The sequence below is a fragment of the Rutidosis leptorrhynchoides genome, chromosome 3 (genome assembly GCF_046630445.1).
Source record: "Rutidosis leptorrhynchoides isolate AG116_Rl617_1_P2 chromosome 3, CSIRO_AGI_Rlap_v1, whole genome shotgun sequence".
Taxonomy (NCBI): Eukaryota; Viridiplantae; Streptophyta; class Magnoliopsida; order Asterales; family Asteraceae; genus Rutidosis; species Rutidosis leptorrhynchoides.
The window spans coordinates 97,322,298-97,345,199 of NC_092335.1; the positions used below are offsets into that span (position 1 = coordinate 97,322,298).

General features: G+C 35.7%; 2 protein-coding genes across 3 annotated transcripts; one reads left to right on the forward strand and one right to left on the reverse strand.

The window, feature by feature from the left end:
- Positions 1-1,316: 1,316 nt before the first annotated feature.
- Positions 1,317-3,727, forward strand: LOC139896539 (F-box/kelch-repeat protein At1g57790-like). Of its 2 annotated transcripts, none has more exons than XM_071879188.1 (3): positions 1,317-1,518; positions 2,122-2,195; positions 2,278-3,727. In XM_071879188.1, the coding sequence occupies exons 2-3, from the start codon at positions 2,122-2,124 to the stop codon at positions 3,500-3,502; spliced, it is 1,299 nt and encodes a 432-aa protein (XP_071735289.1). In that variant the 5' UTR covers positions 1,317-1,518; the 3' UTR covers positions 3,503-3,727. The 2 variants fall into 2 exon arrangements, with proteins under 2 accessions (XP_071735289.1, XP_071735290.1); XM_071879189.1 differs by having other exon boundaries at positions 2,131-2,195.
- A 7,659-nt stretch (positions 3,728-11,386) lies between these two features.
- Positions 11,387-13,138, reverse strand: LOC139900218 (dihydroflavonol 4-reductase). Its single transcript, XM_071883010.1, has 6 exons — positions 13,018-13,138; positions 12,737-12,906; positions 12,444-12,638; positions 12,194-12,353; positions 11,686-11,878; positions 11,387-11,609 (listed from the first exon to the last, which is right to left on the reverse strand). Exons 1-6 carry the CDS (start codon positions 13,136-13,138, stop codon positions 11,387-11,389), a joined length of 1,062 nt encoding a protein of 353 aa, XP_071739111.1.
- Positions 13,139-22,902: the final 9,764 nt, after the last annotated feature.

Here is a 22,902-nt window from a genome sequence, read left to right on the forward strand (position 1 = left end):
GAATATCTAGAAGGTGGGCTTCTAGATTGTAGGCCGGAAATCTTCAAACTAATAAGAGTAAAAGAAAGAAAATTTCATCTTTCACAAAGGCCTCCTGCTTCGACTTTTTCGCATCAATCAAGGCTTTCCATGTGTACAACCTGCAAAATCAAAAAGCGTTAAATTCGTGCCAGCAGTTGAAGACGAAACCAATATCATCTAAATTTAACACCAAATGTCGGAGCTCTGACCTTTACAACAATCTTCTCAAGGGTTTTGTTCAGTAGCAGTGGGTCCACTTTAGGTAAAAATACGATCTGCCTCAAAATATACACAAATATAGCAATACTTCTGTTTCCATATATAGATTTGGAATGTCACATTTTATATTTATATTTATATATTTATATTATTTACTAACAAAATAGGGGTACTGTAACTAAAGCTTTGTAGAACCAACCGACTCGTTTGCCAAACATAGTTGAACGGTTGAACCCAATAACAATTGAAGTCCAACAAAACCCTTCAACTTGGCTAGCCCACCAACAATTATTTAAGTCCACAAATTCCCTTCATCTTTATCTTAGCATCGTAATCAACAACCCTAAAATTCCAAGCTTATCAAATCGATAATCAGAACCCTAATCGAAACACTAATCGCAACCCTAATCGCAGTCTAGAACCAAAATTAAGATTCAAGAATAACCCTTCTCGATTTTGAGACCTGATATGCAATTAAAGAACGATTCGCAAGTAACAGTGTTTGATTAACAGAAGCGAGAACGAGAATCGATCACAGGTGCGTTGTTGATTTCAATTTTGCATATAACATAAATGTATTAATTAAAGGTCTAATCTTTTTTGTATTGGCTGTAATCTGTTAATACTTATTGACCTTTTCATCAAGCAAATATCTGTGTGGTTAATTGGCTGTAATATGTTGAATACTTATCAACCTTTTCATCAAAGGTTTGATCTTTGTGGTTAATTGGCTGTAATCTGTTGAATACTCATTGACCTTTTCATTAAAGGTTTGATCTTTGTGGTTAATTGGCTGTAATGTGTTGAATACTTATTAACCTTTTCATTAAAGGTTTGATCTTTGTGGTTAACTGGCTCTATTCTGTTGAATACTTATTAATCTTTTCATTAAAGGTTTGATCTTTGTGGTTAATTGGCTGTAATCTGTTGAATACTCATTAACCTTTTCATTAAAGGTTTGACCTTTGTGGTTAAAGTGATCTAAATCTGTTGACCTCTTGTAAGGAACTCAACCACTGGGCTAACAATTATTTAAGTCCACAAATTCCCTTCATCTTTATCTTAGCATCGTAATCAACAACCCTAAAATTCCAAGCTTATCAAATCGATAATCAGAACCCTAATCGAAACACTAATCGCAACCCTAATCGCAGTCTAGAACCAAAATTAAGATTCAAGAATAACCCTTCTCGATTTTGAGACCTGATATGCAATTAAAGAACGATTCGCAAGTAACAGTGTTTGATTAACAGAAGCGAGAACGAGAATCGATCACAGGTGCGTTGTTGATTTCAATTTTGCATATAACATAAATGTATTAATTAAAGGTCTAATCTTTTTTGTATTGGCTGTAATCTGTTAATACTTATTGACCTTTTCATCAAGCAAATATCTGTGTGGTTAATTGGCTGTAATATGTTGAATACTTATCAACCTTTTCATCAAAGGTTTGATCTTTGTGGTTAATTGGCTGTAATCTGTTGAATACTCATTGACCTTTTCATTAAAGGTTTGATCTTTGTGGTTAATTGGCTGTAATGTGTTGAATACTTATTAACCTTTTCATTAAAGGTTTGATCTTTGTGGTTAACTGGCTCTAATCTGTTGAATACTTATTAATCTTTTCATTAAAGGTTTGATCTTTGTGGTTAATTGGCTGTAATCTGTTGAATACTCATTAACCTTTTCATTAAAGGTTTGACCTTTGTGGTTAAAGTGATCTAAATCTGTTGACCTCTTGTAAGGAACTCAACCACTGGGCTGGGCTATCTTGTTGTTTTAACAATTTTTAATACGGAGTAGTTATTAGAGTCTAGCTAAAACTACTTTCCTACATACAATAGTTTTCTGTTGCATACTCACCTTTGATGAAAATTTTAGATGGAGCAGATGCAGAATTGTTGCAGTTCAGTGTGTCTTCCTCGAATGCCTCCCCTGTCACCAAATTATCCATGGTTGGTTTCTCAGAACCTTGAATCCCTGTTTATGTGTGTTTATGGTGTATGTTTGATTGATTCATGGTCATATTTTATGTAGGTTGAAAGGTGATAATGGAGAAGCCAAGTGCACACTTTACCCTAAGAAAGAAAAAGACCGGGATGATAAAATAGTGTTAAGATTACGTGTGGGTGATGAGGATGAACTTATTAGTGGCACTATGAATGAATCCCAAGTGCCTTATATTCCATTTGATATATTGGAGACGATTATGAAGTCGTGTGTTGGTGTGGAATACATGCATTTTCGCGCTACATGCAAACGTTGTCATCTAGCAGCACCTTTGATACAATTCAGTAAAGAACCGGGATTAAGAAGATTGCATCACAAGTATTCAGTAATCTCACCTTGGCTAATGGTTCTAGACAAAGATCGAAACGTTATCACTTTTATAGATCCCGTATTCGGTGATAGATATTTTATGCGAAACTTCTATGTATCATGGGTGAATGACATAATATATTCGAGGTTCGGTTGGTTGTTAGTCTATAGCAACGTCCTTATACCCCGTTTGATATTCTTTAATCCCTTCACGGATGAAATCCATGAGGTTCCACGAGCGCCTGATAATTTAATAAACTTGTGTTTCTCGGCGCCACCTACATCATATGATTGTATGGTTGTTGGATTTACAACCCTACTTGAATGTTTTGTTTATGGTGAATATCCAGGTCGGGAACGAAGGTGGCGTCAGATACGTTTGGATTTCGGTGGTGAAAATCCATCTTCTTTTTGTTATCCAACATTTTGTGACAATGTTGTTTATTACTTGCGTAATGATGGGGAACTTTATGTTTTCGAAGATCTATGGATAGAAAGATACTCTTGGAAGCAAGTTGGAGCTAAAGTCCCGAGTAGTAGTAGTAATCGCGCATCGTTTTTCCTAGTGAAATGTGATGTACGTCTTTTGCTAGTTATTGTGGACGTGGATGGAGAATCCGTTGAGGTTTTTAAGCTAATAAATGATGATGATGATGATTCTGTTAAAAAAAGATGGGAGAAAATTGAAAGTTTAGGAAGGTACATGATTTATATTTCGGATTCGACATGTTTATGTATCGAGGCCAAAATACATGAAATGGAGAACAAGATTTTTTTCTCCAGATTGCATTCCAAGAAAAGAAATAATATTGTGTTCTATTCACTTGATACGTGCAAGTATCACACATTCAACGGCAAAAACATCCAAGAACCTTTTGACAATTTCTTTGGAACGACACAATTCCTGTTTCCTCATACGTGGATTGAACCATGTTGGTCTTAGCTTCAATGTAATTAAAGAAAGTCATATGGGATGCATGCGGGTTTCAAGAATCCAAGAGGAAGCCTACGTCTATCGTTTTTAGTTACTCTAGTGTGAACTTATTTTTTTTGTGAGATTTAAGATTTTTTTAAGTTATTATTCGAGATAAATTATTTTGTTATTTATTACTGTAGTTACAATACTTTATTTTGTTAGTAATAGACGTGACATTCGATTCATATATGGAAACAGATGTATCGGTATATTTGTCTATATTTTGAGGCAGATCGTATTTTTACCTAAAGTGGACCCAATGTTACTCAACAAGACCCTTGAGAAGATTGTTTATAAAGGTCAGAGTGTCGACCTTTGATGTTAATTTTAGATTTTAGATGATATTAGTGTTGTCTTCAACTGCTGGCACGAAATTAACGCTTTTTGATTTTGCAGGTTGTACCCATGGAAAGCTTTAATAGATGCAAAAAAGTCGAAGCAGGAGGCCATTGTGAAAGAAGAAATTTTCTTTCTTTAACCATTATTAGTTAAAAATATGTCAAAATGTGTTTGGGGTCGGGTAATTTAGTTTGGCAAGTCAATACAGGTTCTGGTCTGGTTGACCCAAACTAATAAACCTTATTCACTTTTTAAAGAACCAGCTTTTCATATTTTACTTGTCACTCACACATGTCAGACAGGTTTAGAGGTTTAGTCTGACCTACCTATTTCGAATCGTATTTTTTTTTTTTCTTTTTTCTTTTGCATTGCTATTTGGACCCGTTTTTACTTACCCAGATTACCTATAGTTGACATATTTTACTCGTCACTCACACAGGTCAGACTGGTTCAGTCATTTTAGACATACCCGAATCAAGTCAATGAGGTAAGAAAATCTACCCACTAACCAAGATCAACCATGTTAGACATAAAATATGAAGTAAATAATTACTCTGTTTTAAGAATTAGGACTACTTTTATTATTCTTCACTAAAAAGGTTTAGTAACTATTATTGTTGAACATATACTTGGAAATTGGGATGACTTTCCATTTGTTTTGATTGTTTGATCTCACGTTGATGATAGTGAAGCAATTGAAGGTACACAAAAACATTTAGTGAAGCAATTGAAGGTACACAAAAACATTTTTTAGTGAGTGTTGATACTTAATGGCCTCTTGATTATAAAAAAATAATATCATTTTTCGAGCCGGAATTCACTTTTATGTGTACGGTTTAATGATCATGAAATTTTTTGATGGATCGAAAGATAACGAAGATAAAAATGAGCCTAATGTACAACAAACAGGTAAGCTTTATTAGTTTCTTTTATTCCTTTTCATTCTTAGTTTTGTTAGATAAATGTTGTACTAATGCCAAGTTCTATGCTTTTACTACAAAGCACTATGTAAGATTAGAAAGCAGATATTGTTGGAGGTTTTATTCAAATTTCGTGTAGGGTAAAATAATCGATAGCCGGATAAATCACTGAATCGTGGTATCACTTTCCGAAAGTAATTATTCGACCCTTATTGCCTGGGTTACACGAATATTACTTTGGGATAAGACAGAGATTAGTTCTTGTTTTTGTATTCTTGTTATTGGCAGTAAACAAGAACTATTTTTTCTGTTTTTGTATTCGAAAGTAATTATTCGACCCTTTATAGTGGTATCACTTTCCGAAAGTAATTATTCGACCCTTTATATCTGTTTTTGTATCTATTTTTTCTCATGAATGATAGTCCTTATTCATGAATGATAGTCCGTATTAAGATTAGTTCTTGTTATTGGCAGTAAACAAGAACTCTTCGGTTCTCGGTTTTTTTCGGTTCTACCCGAACCATGCACACCTCTAATAGGCACCCAAAAACAAGTATTATTTCACGATGGAGATGTTTCACTAACTAATTTCCTTTTCAAATCTAAAACAAATCCTTTTCATAAAGTTGTTTGTTTTATTTCCAACAACCAAATCAAGGAAATTGATTAAATCCTTTTCATAAAGTTGTTTGTTTTATTTCCACGATGGAGATGTTTCACCTAGTGCAGGAATAATACTTTCATAATCACTCAAATTTGTGATAATGGAAAATCACTTTCGGGTCCGGGTAATCTATCACTTAATGGGTGTACACTCCGTACCTCCTAACCCATTTACAAGTGTAGATTAAATCCCTCAATTACACTAAATTTCCAACAATCCTCTCCAATTTAGTGCAATTCGTTTCATGAGAATTAAACAAATTAAAACAAAAACTCATGCATAAATGAAAATATCTTGAAGATTGAATTTTCACCTTAGTACATTACACATTCCAAATATTCGAGAATCAGGGTGTTCTAAGAATTGAACCCTTCAACCCATTTGAATAACTGAAAATAATATACACATAAAGTTTTCAAATACTCTAAAGCTATCCTGACACTTTACAAGCCATGTGTCCATATCCTTTCATGAATGTATCCAAAGCTAAAAGTCCAAGCTTTGTTGAAGCGGCAAAACTTCACATTCACATAGGTAGTTCACTTCAGTCATGCACCTGCTCTTGCACTTTTTCAAATGAACTGTTAAGAAGCTAGACTTCAACCTCACCTTCAGTAGGTCCGAGTACATACCTTACCTTGGGATGATATAAAATTTATGTACTCCAAATTTCTAAGTATAAGCCTTCCGCATTGAATTCAACTTCTAATTTTCATTGGAAGGGAATTGGGTATCTTATAATTAGACATTTATGTGGACTTTAAACCCATCCCCACATCAGACTTGTCAACCAAGTCTCTTGTCAATCCCTTCGTCAAGTGATCAGCTAAATTCTGTTGTGACCTCACGAACACTATAGAAATCACCCCATTCATGATGAGTTCACGAATCATGCTATGTCTGACACCTAAGTGTCTAGACTTTCCATTGTATATCTGGCTATAAGCCTTTGCCAATGTCGCAGCACTATCACAATGGATAGACATGGGTGCTATAGGTTTAGGCCATAATGGTATCTCATGGATCAAGTTTCTAAGCCATTCTGCTTCTTTACCAGCAGCAGCTAAAGCAACAAACTCAGATTCCATCGTTGAGTTGGTAATACATGTCTGCTTCTTAGAAGCCCATGAAATAGCACCTCCCCCAAGCAAGAACACCCAACCACTTGTTGGAGAATGATCTTCAATATTGGTTATCCAACTCGCATCAGAATATCCTTCTATTACCGAAGGAAACCCATTATAAGATAAACTATAGTCCATAGTTTTCTTCAAGTACTTCAGTACCCGCCTAATTGCTTGCCAGTGATGAGTACTAGGATTACTAGTATATCTACTCAGTTTTCTCACAGCAAAAGCAATATCCGGCCTTGTACAAGTCATGGCGTACATCAAACAGCCAATCACCTGAGAATACTCAAGTTGTGATACAGCTTCACCTTGATTAGGCATAAGCTTCTCACTTGGATCAACAGGGGTACTCACAGGAGTACATTCAAAGCAATTGAACTTTTTCAACACCTTCTCAACATAATGAGATTGACAAATCGAAATTCCTTTGCTTTCACGTTTGATCCTAATGCCAAAGATAACGTCAGCCTCCCCCATATCTTTCATGGAGAATTTTGATGACAAAAATTCTTTTGTTAAATCAACCTGACTTTGGTCAGTCCCAAAGATTAACATGTCATCAACATATAGACAAATTATAACTCCTTTACCAGAATCATCAAATTTGCTATATACACATTTATCTGCTTGGTTTAATTTAAAACCACTAGATAAAATCACTTCATCAAATTTCTGATGCCATTGCTTAGGTGCTTGTTTCAAACCATATAAGGACTTCACAAGTTTGCACACCTTGCCTTCATTACCTGGCATGACAAAGCCTTGAGGTTGGTTCATATAAACCTCCTCATTCAATTCACCATTCAAGAATGTTGTCTTCACATCCATCTGGTGAATAACCAGATTGTGAATTGTAGCCAAAGCAATCAACAGTCTAATGGTAGTGATACGTGCCACGGGAGCATAAGTATCAAAATAGTCAATTCCAGACTTTTGTCTAAAGCCTTGAATGACTAACCTTGCCTTGAACTTTTCAATAGTTCCATCTACCTTCATCTTCTTTTTGAAGATCCATTTGCAACCCAAAGATTTGCAACCAGGAGGTAGATCAGCTAACACCCAAGTGTTATTGCCCATGATAGAATCCATCTCATCATTAATTGCCTCTTTCCAGAATGCAGCATCCTGAGACCTCATTGCTTCATCATATGTTTTAGGATCATCATCAACATTGAAACAATACGAATATTGGGTAGAAACATCATCCCTAGAACCTTCAATTAAGTATAACTGAAAATCAGGTCCAAATGATTTAGGTTTCCCTTTTCTTTTGCTTTTTCGAATCTCAAGTGACTGATCAACAGCCTTTTCAGAGACTTCATCATTACAATCCTTATTGATTCCATTGTTACTTGGAATCATATCCTTTGGTCTAGGTATAGATGAAAATCGATTTTCATCAAAGATTGCATCCCTTGATTCAATCACAGAATTAATTGAGACAAACTCATTAGGCTCTATAACATAGAACCTATACGCCTTGGAATGTTCAACATATCCAATAAATATGCAATCTATACCTCTTTCACCCAAACTTTTCTTCTTGGGATCAGGCAGTCTTACAACAGCCCTACAATCCCATACCCGAAGATAGTTCAAGTTAGGTTTTCTTTTATTCCAAAGTTCATAAGGTGTAATCTTGTTCCTTTTGTTAGGAACTCTATTAAGCAAATAACAAGCTGTTAATATAGCTTCTCCCCAAAATCCCTTACTTAAACCCGAATAGGATAACATGGAATTAACCATCTCTTTGAGGACCCTATTCTTCCTCTCAGATATACCATTTTGTTGTGGAGTATAAGGAGCTGTGGTCTCATGGATAATACCAACGGATTGGAAATACAATTGGTCAATGTATTCACCTCCCCTATCCGTTCTAAGTCTTTTAATCAATGCCTTTTGTTGTAATTCTACTTCAGTTTTAAATATTTTAAATCTATCTAATGCTTCATTCTTAGTATGTAACAAATAAACATAGCAAAACCTAGAAGCATCATCAATAAAGGTCACAAAATATTTCTTGTTCCCTAAAGTAAGAGTTGCATGCAAATCACATAAATCACTATGTATTAATTCCAAAATCTCAGTATCACGATGTATATTTTGAAAATGTTTCTTAGTGATCTTTGTCAACATACACGTTTTACACTTTTCATTGTTCATATCAAAGGCCGGTATTAATCCATCTTTAGACATATCTTGCATTCTTTTAAAGTGTACATGTCCTAGTAAAGCATGCCAAAGAATAGAATTATTTATGCTAGTAGTAGACATACAAGCAATATCAACACTTACATGTTCAATGTTTAGTCTAAACATTCCATTACTCAAATAACCAAATCCAACAAATAAACCATTTTTAGATAGAACAAACTTGTCAGATTCAATAACTTGCTTGTAACCACAATTATTCAACATACTACTTGAAACCAAATTTTTTCTAATTTGTGGTACATGCAAAACATTAAACAAAGAAACAATCTTTTCAGAACTAAAACTTAAATCCACACGACCACGTCCATGAATAGAGGCTGTTGACTCATTTCCCATATGAATAATTGATCCATCATTCACCGACTCATAAGTCTTGAACCAACATCTATCCTTACATACATGAATAGTAGCTCCAGAGTCAACCCACCACGCAACATCATCATCATGCACAAAACAAATCTCAGATATATACGAAACATAATAATTCTCAATTGAATTATTAAATATATTCTGACCTTTCGGGGCTTGGTTGTTCGAACCATTGCCCGAACCATTTGTGCTAGATCCCTTAGCATTGTTAGTGCCAAAAATAACCTTGCAATCCCTCTTCAAGTGTCCAGATTTATCACACTTCCAACAAGTCAATTTAGACTTCTTATTAGGATCAACTTTGTTATTACTTTGATGTTTACGTTTTCCCTTTTTGTCATTATTACTAGTGAACTTTTTATGTTCCACCATATTGACAACAGACGTACCAGCAACTTCGTTGCTCTTTGGCTTGTCATTATCCTGCAACCTGAGGGATTCCTCAATACACAGATGACTACCCAACTCAACAAGAGTTAACTCCTCCTTCTTATGTTTCAAAGAATGTTTAAATTCTTTCCAAGATGGAGGTAGTTTATCAATTATGCTTGAGACTTGAATAGACTCATCCATGTTCATCTTATGTTGTGTGAATTGACCAAGTATACGAATGAGCTCATTGTATTGTTCCAAGACCGGTCTAGAATCTACCATCTTGTAATTATTAAAATTACTCACAAGGAACTTTTTACTAGAAGTATCCTCAGACATATACTTGGTTTCTAAACAGTCCCATAGTTCTTTAGCAGATTCAACATTTAGGTAAATATCAAAAAGGGAATCAGCCATACCATTGAGGATTAAACCTCTAGCGATGTAGTCATCGTTCTCCCACTTGAACCTTTTCCGAATTTGTTCAACAGTGGCATCATCACCATGATCTTCAGGAATTGGTGTGCTGAGTACGTACACCACACTCATGCTGCTCAGAAAGAAGTGCATCTTCTTTTGCCATCTCCTAAAATCAATTCCCTCAAACTTATCAAGGTTAGAGAAATTCGCCGTCATGTGTTTCATCGTAACCGCCATCGATTATAACAAATAATTACTTTCGATTGTTGGAGGTTTTATTCAAATTTCGTGTAGGGTAAAATAATCGATAGCCGGATAAATCACTGAATCGTGGTATCACTTTCCGAAAGTAATTATTCGACCCTTATTGCCTGGGTTACACGAATATCACTTTGGGATAAGACAGAGATTAGTTCTTGTTATTGGCAGTAAACAAGAACTCTTTTGCATAAGAGCATTAAGGTGTTTTTGTATCTATTTTTTCTCATGAATGATAGTCCTTATTTATAGGCACCCAAAAACAAGTATTATTCTACGATGGAGATGTTTCACTAACTAATTTCCTTTTCAAATCTAAAACAAACCCTTTTCATAAAGTTGTTTGTTTTATTTCCAACAACCAAATCAAGAAAATCGATTAAATCCTTTTCATAAAGTTGTTTGTTTTATTTCCAACAACCAAATCAAGGAAATCGATTAAATCCTTTTCATAAAGTTGTTTGTTTTATTTTCACGATGGAGATGTTTCACCTAGTGCAGGAATAATACTTTCGTAATCACTCAAATTTGTGATAATGGAAAATCACTTTCGGGTCCGGGTAATCTATCACTTAATGGGTGTACACTCCGTACCTCCTAACCCATTTACAAGTGTAGATTAAATCCCTCAATTACACTAAATTTCCAACAGATATAATCTATGACTTGTGTTAAATGCAGGGCTACGATGGATATGGGTGGTGTTGGTCGAGACTTTCAAGTGTGTAATGTGTTTCAGCTACACACATTACTGAAAAAAAGTATCTTTATCATGTGAAGGGTCAACTATATATCATGTAAACTCACTATAACCTCCCATATGTAAAGTGTAATTCATATCGTTACTGCGAAGCGCAGACCCCAAATCTAGTTAAAACTAATGCTCATTAATCCAATAGCTTTAATATAAATATTACGGTAACTAACAACAAAACTGACCGATCTAGATTACGCATCACCTAACAGTCTAACACTCATTCTCAACAAACATTTTTTATTTTATAATTATCTACACAAGAGTATATTGATCATACAGTGAATCAATCGTTTAGTGTTTTCATAAAGCTGTGACATCATCACCAAACAACGAGAATAAAATCAAGAATTACATAATTTTCATTATGCAATAATAATATTGATATAACTCATATACAATATCAATTCATTAATGTCTGTGCTCATCAACTATTTTCTGGCTATTAGTAGATGATATCAGTAGTGGCTTCTTGACCTTATTTGTAGAATATGGAAGTAATCCTTTGTCTCTGCAACTATCAATAGCTCCTCTGAACATCTCCTCCAAATCATACTTAAACTCGAACCCCATATCGGTTAACTTCTTCGATGAAAAAGAAATTATTGGCAGCTTATCTTCTATCCCTGGAAACCTATCGATCATCACATAAAGTATCACATCAACACAGACAAACACGATGAAAGTAAACATTAAGTTAAGATTCTTACTTAGTTGGAACATGATACTCTGACCATTTTTCGTTAATCATTTTCGCCACTTGATGAATGGTGGCGTCATGTGAAGAACAAATGTATCTCCCTTCGGCTTTAGGGTTCTCGTAGAGGTATATATGACACTCACAAAGATCATCCAAATGCACATATTGACATTGCTTTATAATCGAATAATGCGATTCCTCTCCTGTTACATTTTAAAATAAGTTAGAACCTATTTTTGTAATCATATCATATACATATATACATAATATGCTAACTACATTTAGCCGACCCATGAACAGTTGAGTATAAATGGATAAACTTTTCTAGAGCGTATTTTTACTCAAATGTATGTTGTCTAATTGAGTTATCCTGTCACCATTTTTGACCGTATCCTTGGCCACGATAAGATATTGCAGCTAGTGAGATTTGAATTTGAGACCTCTTGTAAAGGACCGGACCCTAACCACTAAGCTATATTGGGATGGTTTGAATTGTCGATTATGCCACTTCTACATACCGTTGATCAAAGAAAGTGCGGTAATGAGGCTTGGTGGGAATGAGGGAGTGATGAACGGACCAACTACTAACGTTGGTATGATACTAATGAATTCAATGTTGTTTTCCTTTGTTGCTTTCATTGCTGCTCTTTCCGCTAATGTTTTTGACACGAAATACATCTGTTTGTGTACAAAATTCGTCAACGATTAGCCAAATAAATTATAAACACATGCAAAGAAATGTATTGAACCAAAGAAAAAGTAACCAACCCAAGCAGTCATTTTCTTGGAGTAGATAAAGTCCAAATCACTCCAATGTGACTCATCATAGACCGAAAGCTGATTTTCTTGCACGTTAACCGTTCCAGCAGAAGAAGTGAAGACAAATTTCTTGACTGTTTTCGCCTTAGCACATGATCTTACGATGCTTAAAACACCTTCTATTGTTGGTTTTATGATTTCATTCTATAATCAATACAACTAGTGGTCATCCCTTTTTAAAATAGAAATATATATACAAGATACTCCTATATGCAAAAGGTGCAATAAGACAATAAGTGTACCTCAGGGTCCTTGGATTTAAAGTCCATAGGTGTAGCAACATGAAAAACACCAAGACAACCTTCAATGGCTTCATCAAAGCTTCCTTCTTTGGTTAAATCTGCTTTCCATAATGTTAAGTTTGTTTCCGCTTTTGGTAACTCTATTAGATGCTTCACCTTTTTCATGTCACCTGTGTGCGCAATCAAACATATTAGTACTTGTTTGAACAAAATGAATACCATATTTATTTTGTTTTAATGAAAAGAAGGTGACTAAAGAAGCATGTTGTGTGTATATATACTTGGGTTACGAACGGTGGCTCGAACAATGTAGCCACGTTCAAGAAGTCTCATAACAAGCCATGAACCAATGTATCCAGCAGCTCCGGTGACACAGACGGTAGCCCCAGACTCTTCTTTCATACTGTAGTCGTTGTTGAGCCTTTTGAAGACGTTTTAATGATTATTATATTTATATTTATTAAACATTGGGATGTGTTTATTTATAGAAAGGTTGTAAGCACGTGTTGAAACCAGTAACCACCAATTGTGGCCTCGTGGGGGTTGGAGTTTGAACGTTAAGTTGGGTCGGGTATAATCGGTAGATGGTACTCTAAAAGTCAAACTTGTGAATTGATTATCACTAAGTTTAAAATCAATGAAGATTTGATTCTATGACATCTCATATTTTTTTATTTTTTATTTTACTTTATATTTTTAAATTTGCTTACTGGTCGGAGGTCTATCGGAAACAATCTCTATCCATAAAACATTGAGAGAGAGCACCGTGGGTAGAGAAATGACTTGTCTTTATTCTATTTTTTTTTTGGTAAAATAAAGTTTTATTAATACCAACAAAACAATACAACGGACAGGATATACCCTACACCCCAACAATAAAACAACAAATCATACAAACACCTAGAAATCCAATCAAATTTGCCTCAAAATCACATCAATGATATCGACACCTTCATCGTCAATCTATTTCCATCTATATCCATATCCCAATTCTTCGCCGCCATGGCCATAGCAGTTTTAGACGATATATTAGAATATGTGTAGCCTAACCCGATTGCGTAGTGGGTTCGGTCCATTTGGTTAAATTAGGTTTAGGGTTTCTATGTAATCCTATAAATAGTTGTTGAATAAAGCATATTACCTATGGGGTTATACTATTTAACATGGTATCAGAGAGTTTGATCCCGAGACCTACTTGTGTCGTCGTATACCGCCCATCAAATCTATCTTCTCCCTTTATGTAGTCAACCCATGATCTTGTTTGTAAATTTTTTTTTTCTCTGTGTTTGCTTCATCTTAAAAAAGTCATGGCAAACCACCGTAGGGTTTTTTTTTTTAATCCGTAGACTTGTTCTCTTTGTGTTGTTATCCCCCACTTCAATCAATCAGTTAAGCCTCCTCTTTATTTAAAAAGCAAAACCTAAACACTCAGTACAAAACCTCCAATGCAACCATCGATGAAATCGAAGAGGGAGAATGGGTAACAGTAGAGCGAAAACATAAAAGATCTCCTTCAAACTTTGACAAAACGAGAGAACACCAACGCCTTCTGATAAAGAAATACGGAAACCCTAATTTTTATAATTCATATACCAACACCCATAACCGCTACCATCCACACGCCACATATCCGAACAACATCACACTAAGGCAATCCAATCAAAAGCAGACCAACCAAATCTCTATCATGTTCTTCGATCACCCAGAAGCTTGGAATGAATTTGATCTTCGATCCTTCTTTAAGCGATATGGAAATGTTAAAGATATCTACGTCCCCTCTCACAGAAAATTAAGAAACGGGAAAAAGTTTGGTTTCGTTAGATTTGAGGGGATTCATGATGTCGATTTTCTTCTAAATAGACTCAACACCATTTACATGAGTGGTAATTGGTTACGTGCTTATTGAGCCTTCAATAGGAAACCTGCACCAGAAACGAAGACCCAACCTGCCACCACCCACAAACCTCCCAACACTAGTCATAACACCCAAAACAACCAAAACAACCGAAAATCAAACGTCAAAACTCATTGGGCCAAAGTTAACCCTAATCCCCATGTTAACAACAATACCACAAAAACAGAAGATGCAATGAATCAAGAAGCTTTCCGTGACGAACGAACTTTTAATGATGTAGTGAAAAATGACGTCATTGATAAAATAATGGACGCCACCAAACCTCGGATTGTTGAGATGGATGAAATTGAACCGAACAAAGAGGTCCTCAAAAACGCCATCATAGGTGAGATCATTGATGTCAATCTAGTAGAACAATTCCCAACTTTATGCTCTGCAGAAGGACTCACCCAATTCAACATTAAATATCTTGAAGGGTTGGATATCTGCCTTACGTTCGATAATCAGGAAACAGTCGATAATATTATTAACAATGATGAGCATGTGGTCAAGCAATGACTAAAAAATGTCAAGAGGTGTGATGAGAGGTGCTTCAAACCATCCAGACTAACCTGGGTCACAATTAAATGGATGCCTATAACATGCTGGTCAAAAGATAATTTTAAAAAAATAGCATCCTGGTATGGGCCTGTCTATGATTATTATAATTGTGACTTCGATGGAAATCAAAGTCTGGTCGTAGCAAAAGTCCTTATCAAATTACTGGGTCATGACCTCCTGAATACCAATGTTCAAATCAAAACTCGAAGAGGCCACTCCTATGTTAAAGTTATGGAAGATATCAAAGGTATTGTTGAAATAGATATGGAAGAGGCTGATGACGAAGAAGATAACACTACTAATCATACAGACGATGATCAAAATTTAGAGCAAATCTATGTTGATGAAGATGAAGATGAAGATGAAGGCGAAATCAATACGCCACCGTTTACACACATCCCAAACAACACCAGAACCAACTCAGGCTCCAGAGTTTTTGCCACGTCAGATTCGTTTCAAAATTGTAATGACAACCTCGTAAATGATCACAATGAATTAAATGCTTCAAATCCGTTAGATGAAAACTCATTTACTGATGGTGATAGCGTGGTGTTTGGAACTCATGAAAAGAGGAATGGAATAAATGCAGAAATCAATGAGACAACAAATAAAATCGATTCAGATCCCTGCCCCAACCATAGTCGAGTATCCAGACCACATCAAAGCTCAATAGACATTCCCTCTTCCCCATCGCCCAACAATCCCAACAATAACGATCCACGAAGCCCAAACATGTCTACCGAGGAGCCCACAGAATCCACACACGATGACCCAAAAAAAACCAAACGAATGAGTCATTGGGCCTGGCAAACCAGTGTTTTAATCTTTCTGATACAAGCCCAAGTAAGAATAGTGAGGTCAAGGCCACATAACCTTTTTTGTTTAAATCCAAACCGAACTGTGATGAATCTGTGCCCTCCACCCAACCTATCGATTTATTCTCTAAACCTGTGCAACAACCTGCTACATCAAACAAAAAAAGGAAAAAATCCCATGGTTCTACACTGTCGTCCCAACCCACTGAAAATCTTTGGGCAAGCGTTAGAAGATGGAATACCTCGTCCAGAATTCTCAATCTAAAATCACAGGCAAGATTACATCCGAAAAAAGGTATACTAAAATTCGCAGGTCAAAATCCAACACATGTGGCTCAAACAATACCAAAACAAAAGGCAGAGATGCAATTTCAGAAAACTCAGTCCATTATGAAGAAATTGGTGCAATCTTGGGTCTATCCAAGAAACAAGGTTCTTGCCAATAATCAGGTCCATTTTTTGTGCTTTTATTAATCTTTTTTTTAATTGAAGATAATTTCACTAAACATTAGAGGATTAGGGCTAGTTGATAAAAACAAATTAAAATTAAATTGGCTCAAAAGAGTTTGCAATCGAGAAAAACCAAATTTCATTGCTCTACAGGAAACTAAGTGCCAAAACTTTCCAGAATTCTAGATTGAAAATTTTTGGGGAAATTCGGATTATAAATATTGTTGCAAAAAGGCCAAAGGGAATTCGGGTGGGTTACTTATGGTTTGGGATCCTAATTTGTTTATTACTAATCATATTGTTGAACGTGAGACCTTTATTGCGATAAAAGGTATGTGGAAAAATGTAGGTGAAGAACTGATTCTCATAAACATATATGGACCTCATAACGATGAAGGCAAAAAACAAATGTGGAACGATCTTAAAGAGGTCATGAATTACGACGGAGTAATGTGGATGATTTTTGGCGATTTCAATGAAGTAAGGTTTGCTTCCGAAAGGAAAAATACCTTCTTCTTTGAAAATAGGGCCAAATGGTTCAATGATTTCATAAAAGAGGGTAATCTGATCGATGTTCCTCTCGGTGGCAGGTTATATACTAGGATTAGTGATAATGGCCACAAGTTTAGTAAGCTGCATAGATTTCTCATTTCCGAAAATGTGTTAGAACATTGGCCAAATCTGAATGCGGTTGTGCTCGATAAGAAATATACGGACCATTGCCCGATAATGTTAAAAGAGGGTAACATTGACTTTGGACCAAAACCGATTAAAGTCTTCGATGAATGGATAAATCACAAAGATGCACCGGATATTGTTAGAAAAGCATGGAACACAGATGTCAATGGGTGGAAACCTGACTACATCTTCCGCGAAAAATTGAAAAAGGTCAAAATGGAACTTAAGAAATGGTACTCCACTTCACAATGCAAATTAAAAGGAGAAATTGATGAGCTCACAAAGTTGGTAAAAGATTGGGAGATCAAGACTGAATCGGCCGATTTAAGTGGAAATGAATTGCTTGAGTGGAACAAGGTCAGAGAAAATCTTCTTCAAAAGGAAAAAATCAAACCGAAATGTTGAAACAAAAGGCAAGATATAAATGGGCTTTAGAAGGTGATGAAAATAGTAAATTTTTCCACTCTTGTATTAGGAAGCGGCAACACAAAAACAATATTCACGGAGTTAATGTCAATGATGTTTGGACAACCGACCTCGTAACTATCAAAACCGAAGCTCATAAGTTTTTCGAGAATCTGTTCTCTTCTAACCAAAAAGATAGTCTTCGGCTTGAGAACTGGGATGGTCACAGAATTGACAAAGTACTTGTAGATAAGCTAGAAGAGGAATTTTCTGAACACGAAACTCTATAGGCGATAAAAAGTTGTGGAAAAAACAAAGCACCGGGCCCCGACGGATTCAACTTATTATTCTATGTCAAATTTTGGGAAATAATCAAAGGAGACCTCATGAGGGCGATCACTTGGTTCTGGAGAACAGGTATGATTTCAAATGGATGCAACGCCTCCTTCATCACGCTTATCCCAAAGGTAAAAGATCCATTAAATTTCTCTAATTTTCGGCCTATAAGTCTTATAAATAGTTATTACAAAATTTTATCTAAAATCATGGCTAATAGAATTAGGAAAGTTATTCCGAATTTAATTGGTGGCGAACAAAGTGCATTTATAAGTAACAGAAACATATTAGATGGCATTTTAATTGCTTTAGAAACAGTTGACGAGCTAAAAGGGAAAAAACAAAAAAGTTTTATCTTTAAAGTAGACTTTGAAAAGGCTTTTGATTGTGTAAATTGGGATTTCCTAAAGAAAATTATGAGTGTCATGGGGTTCGGGTTCAAATGGATAAAGTGGGTCAACGCGTGTCTAACCTCAACCTCCATTTCGGTTTTAATAAATGGTTCTCCAACCGAACAATTTTTTTCCAAAACGGGGGGTACGACAAGGTGATCCTCTCTCACCTTTTCTCTTTATTATTGCAAGTGAAGGTTTAAATTACTTACTCAATAAATCATTAAAAGATAAATTAATCAGCGGGGTTAAATTGGGAAAAGATAATGTCACGGTGTCACACCTACAATACGCGGATGACACGATAATCTTTGGTAATTGGAATAAAAGGGATGTCAGAAACACACTCAAAATCCTAAAATGTTTTGAAGACTTATCCGGTCTTAAAATTAACCTAAACAAAAGTTGTGTTTATGGCATTTGCACCTCTAAATGCGAGCTAAATATTCTTGCAGCTTGGTTTGGTTGTCTCAAAGGGTCCTTCCCTTTTAACTATCTTGGACTCCCTATCGGGGCTAATCCCAAACTGTATAAAAATTGGGCACCCATTTTCGATAAATTTAAAAAACGTCTCGCGAATTGGAAATGCAAAACTATCTCTTTTGGCGTTAGACTTACTTTAATCAAGTCGGTGCTCACTAGTCTACCACTTTACTACTTTTCCCTTTTCAAGGCACCTGTGGGTGTTCTAAAAGAACTTGAAGGACTTAGGCGAGATTTTTTCTGGGGTGGGTCAGGGGAACAAAAAAAGATGGCTTGGGTTAGTTGGGAACAAATTTTGTTGCCTTATGAGTCGGGCGGGTTAGACATTGGATCTCTAAAAAATAAAAACTTAACTCTCCTAACTAAGTGGTGGTGGAAATTCTTAACTAACAATGGATCACTTTGGGTAAAGGTTATAAAAAGTATCTATGGTGACAACGGGGGATTGGAGTGCATTTCCTCAAATTCGGCAAACATCCAAAAGTTAAATGGTCGTACGTGGTTTAATATTATCAATGTCAAACATACCCTAACCAAGTTATGGTGTGATATTACTAATGAGTTTGTTAAGTCTATCGGTGCAGGTTCGGATACAAAGTTTTGGAGTGAGAAATGGGTAAGTAATGTTGAACTAAAGATCGCGTTTCCAAGACTCTTCAGAATTGAGGCTAACCAGGATGCTACCATCGCGGATAGATTGAATTAGATAGATTATCTAGTTGTATGTAGCTGGGATTGGACTTCGACACCAAAATGGCGCCTTACCTCTGAGTTACAGCAGCTCGAAAATCTAGTGTCCGAGGTAAAACCATCAGGAAAAGCCTCGGATGAATGGATTTGGAAGCCTTGTAACTCGGGAAGGTTCTTGTGATGCCCCGTACAAAACCATCGTGTACGAATCATCAATAACAGGATCATTACAAGGTTAAGTACTATATGCTGTAATAAAAGAAGTTGCATTCACGATAAAAAGATGACGACATAACCGACGTCAATTGTTTTACACCAATAGTATGCTTCTACGAATAGCAAGCATGAATAAATGTATGTGACCCTTAGGTCGTTACAAAACATAGTTTCAAATGTATTAAAGTTTGAATGCAAGATAAATAGTTCATGCGGTGATAACACTAGAGCAGCGGGTGTCTACGGCAAGACTAGCACGACAGCGGAAGCAAATAACCTTAAGCACCTGAGAAAAACATGCTTAAAAACATCAACACAATGGTTGGTGGGCTATAGTTTAAGTATAACAGTATGTAAGGTAGGTCACGAGATTTCAGTGCTACAAAGAGCGTTTCAAAACAGTATGATAAAGTATATGTTAACCGTGGGCACTTGGTAACTAACTTAACGTTTATACCCCCTGAAAGTACACTTGGCAAGTGCGTATGTCTACGAAGTATTAAACACTCGTTAAATGTTAGTGCTACTAGCCCGAGTGGGGATGTCAAACCCTATGGATCCATATCTAAGATTCGCATTCACCGGTTCAAAAACCAATGACTAAACGTTACCGAGCTAAAGGGAATGTTTCTTCCGTTGTATAATCCACACATATATAAGTTTAAGTACTCGTGCCTAGTATGTAAAACATAAAATCTGCATATATTCTCAGTTCCCAAAATAAGTTAAAGTAAAAAGGGAATGCTATAACTCACAATGATAAAGCAGCGGTAAAGTATGACTCGAAAAGTAAGCAAGTAATGAAGGTTGTCCAAACGGGTCCTCAACCTAAGTCAAATAGTACTAAGTCAGTAAATCGTCCGAAAAGGTTTAAAAGTAAGTAAATAAGGTCTTAAGGGTCATCATCATTCATCATCAAACAAAAGGGGTAAAGTAAGTTTCGTTTATGAAAGTAGTTTAAAACAAAGACTGACTTCAGTCAGTCACCACGGCCTCTACCCTTACTGAAATAAGGTGAGACCAGTGGCCATGGCTCCATATATGAGTCCTTTAAGTGTGGTAAAATTCCCAGAAGCAAACTCGTCTTCGTTTGACCGTGGCGATGGTCTAAGTGCGAGTAGGTCAGAATTTTCAGCACAACGTTAAAAGGACATAGGGACCATCGGAGGGCCATAAATCCTAAACCGTAACTCGGATTAAGACGAGTCCTATATGAAAAGTTATCTACACGAACTGAGATAACTGAAAATTAAGGTTACAGTATCCCAGGTGTACTGGTATGTTACAGAAACAGCAAAACAGTAAGAAGGGGACAGGAAACAGAAAAATAGTGGGTTCTGGTGGGTTTGGTGCTTGATGTTCATCATGGTTCTCATCCTTGATGCCTATAGCTTCAAGTGTACAACTCATTGATGTGTTTTCATCATCTTTACCAAGGTTTGACCATCATAACCCTTGTGTAAGTCTAAGACATGAAGCACAACTCACTTAAGTGTTGCAAGTGTTTTGATAAACCAAAGTTACATCAAAGTCTTAGTTTTAACACATACATGAAATATAAAAGTAGTATTGAACTATAAACTTGAAAGTAAGCTAACTAATCAAGATCATAAGTTGTAGAACATAGTTCTTAGTTTGATCTTGAAGATCCAAGACTCAAAAGTCTAGATCAAGCATAAGTATACAAAGTTATAATTAAAGAAACTTACTTACATGTTCTTGAACTTTTAAAGTTAACTTTTGTTCAAGATAAATGAGATCAAAGTTAACTAGTAACATTTGACCAATTTCAACCAACAAACATGAATTCAAAATGCATAATATGAAGTAAATAAACTAAGTAACTAGTAACTAGTTCATGGGTTGTTCATACTTTAAAGATTCAAACCAAAGTTTGATCTTTAAGAAAGTAAACTTTAAAGTTTACTAACATGAATTACAAGTATGATTTACAACACATGAACCTTAAATCTTTTGAAACAATAAATGTAGAATCATAAACTAGTAAGTTTATGTTCTTGTGTTCTTAAAAATACAAGATATTATGGAGAATCAAACTAAAGAGTTGATTCTTGAAACTAGTAAGTAACAAACATCAACTAGTAACAAAGTAACAACAAAGAATGATGATGATGCTTATGTTGGATTTGGTTTTACAAAGAAAAGAAGAAGAGAAAAAGCCTTCAAGTTACTTACAATATTTAGAAAGAATGAGAGAAAATTGCAAGTATGAAATGGAGTGTGTGTTTTTAGAATGAGAGAATGGAAGAGTGTAAGTAAAAAAAAAATTAAACCCTCCCTAGTATCAACAAAGGCCGACGGTTTTCAACACATGGGGGGGAGAGGAAAGTCCACAAGATACTTGTATGTAAAGGTTCAAAAGTTGGTCATTAAGGGTGCTTACATGGGAACTAGTTGTAAGTCTTATGTAACTTGGTTCCTTTACACTAAACTAACTAGTTAGGCATTAAATGGACTACTTACATGTGGTGATGGGCTAACTAGTCCACTTAAGGGTGTAGGGTGGGCTTATAAGCCCATGTTCAATCATAAAGCCCAAGTATGTATTAATTAACAAATTAATCCAAGTAAAAGTCCATTAACACAAATAAAGGCCCAAGTAATTAACTAATAACTTTAGTAAATTAAAATGATTAATAATATCAATCATGAATGTAAATAATATTCTAAAAATATTATTCGTGAAAGTTTCGGGTGTCACAAAGACGTTTCGGGCAATTAAAGTCAAGTACGGTGTATCATGGCAACAAGTAAATGTAATAACATACATTCATTTTATCACAAGTATTAATAATAACAATTATTAATAAATAAACGTTGGAAAATCTAGGTTCGTTACATTACCCACCTGTTAAAGAAAATTTCGTCCCGAAATTTAAGCTGAGGTAGATGGAGGAGTCGGGAAAAGGTGAGGATACTTCCGCATCATTTGATCCTCTCGCTCCCAAGTAAACTCAGGTCCTCGTTTGGCATTCCATCGTACTCGGACGATCGGAATCTCGTTGCGTTTCAAAGATTTGACCTCACGGTCCATAATTTCAACAGGCTCTTCCACGAAGTGGAGTTTGTCGTCAATTATAAGTTCCTCAAGTGGTATGATAAGTTCGGATGCAGCAAGACACTTCTTCAAGTTTGACACGTGGAAGGTAGGATGAACTGAGCTCAATTGTGCTGGTAGGTCCAAACGGTAAGCAACGGGCCCAACACGTTCCAAGATTTCAAATG

Bases quoted from the DNA above. Each gene is read 5' to 3' on its own strand.
- LOC139900218 (XM_071883010.1), bottom strand. From the start codon at position 13,138: ATGAAAGAAGAGTCTGGGGCTACCGTCTGTGTCACCGGAGCTGCTGGA. The intron at 12,354-12,443 runs GTTGGTTACTTT...GTACACAAACAG, and splicing joins CCAAGAAAATGACTGCTTGG to ATGTATTTCGTGTCAAAAAC. The intron at 11,610-11,685 runs GTAAGAATCTTA...GATGATCGATAG, and splicing joins GAGTATCATGTTCCAACTAA to GTTTCCAGGGATAGAAGATA.
- LOC139896539 (XM_071879188.1), top strand. From the start codon at position 2,122: ATGGAGCAGATGCAGAATTGTTGCAGTTCAGTGTGTCTTCCTCGAATG. The intron at 2,196-2,277 runs GTTGGTTTCTCA...TATTTTATGTAG, and splicing joins CTGTCACCAAATTATCCATG to GTTGAAAGGTGATAATGGAG.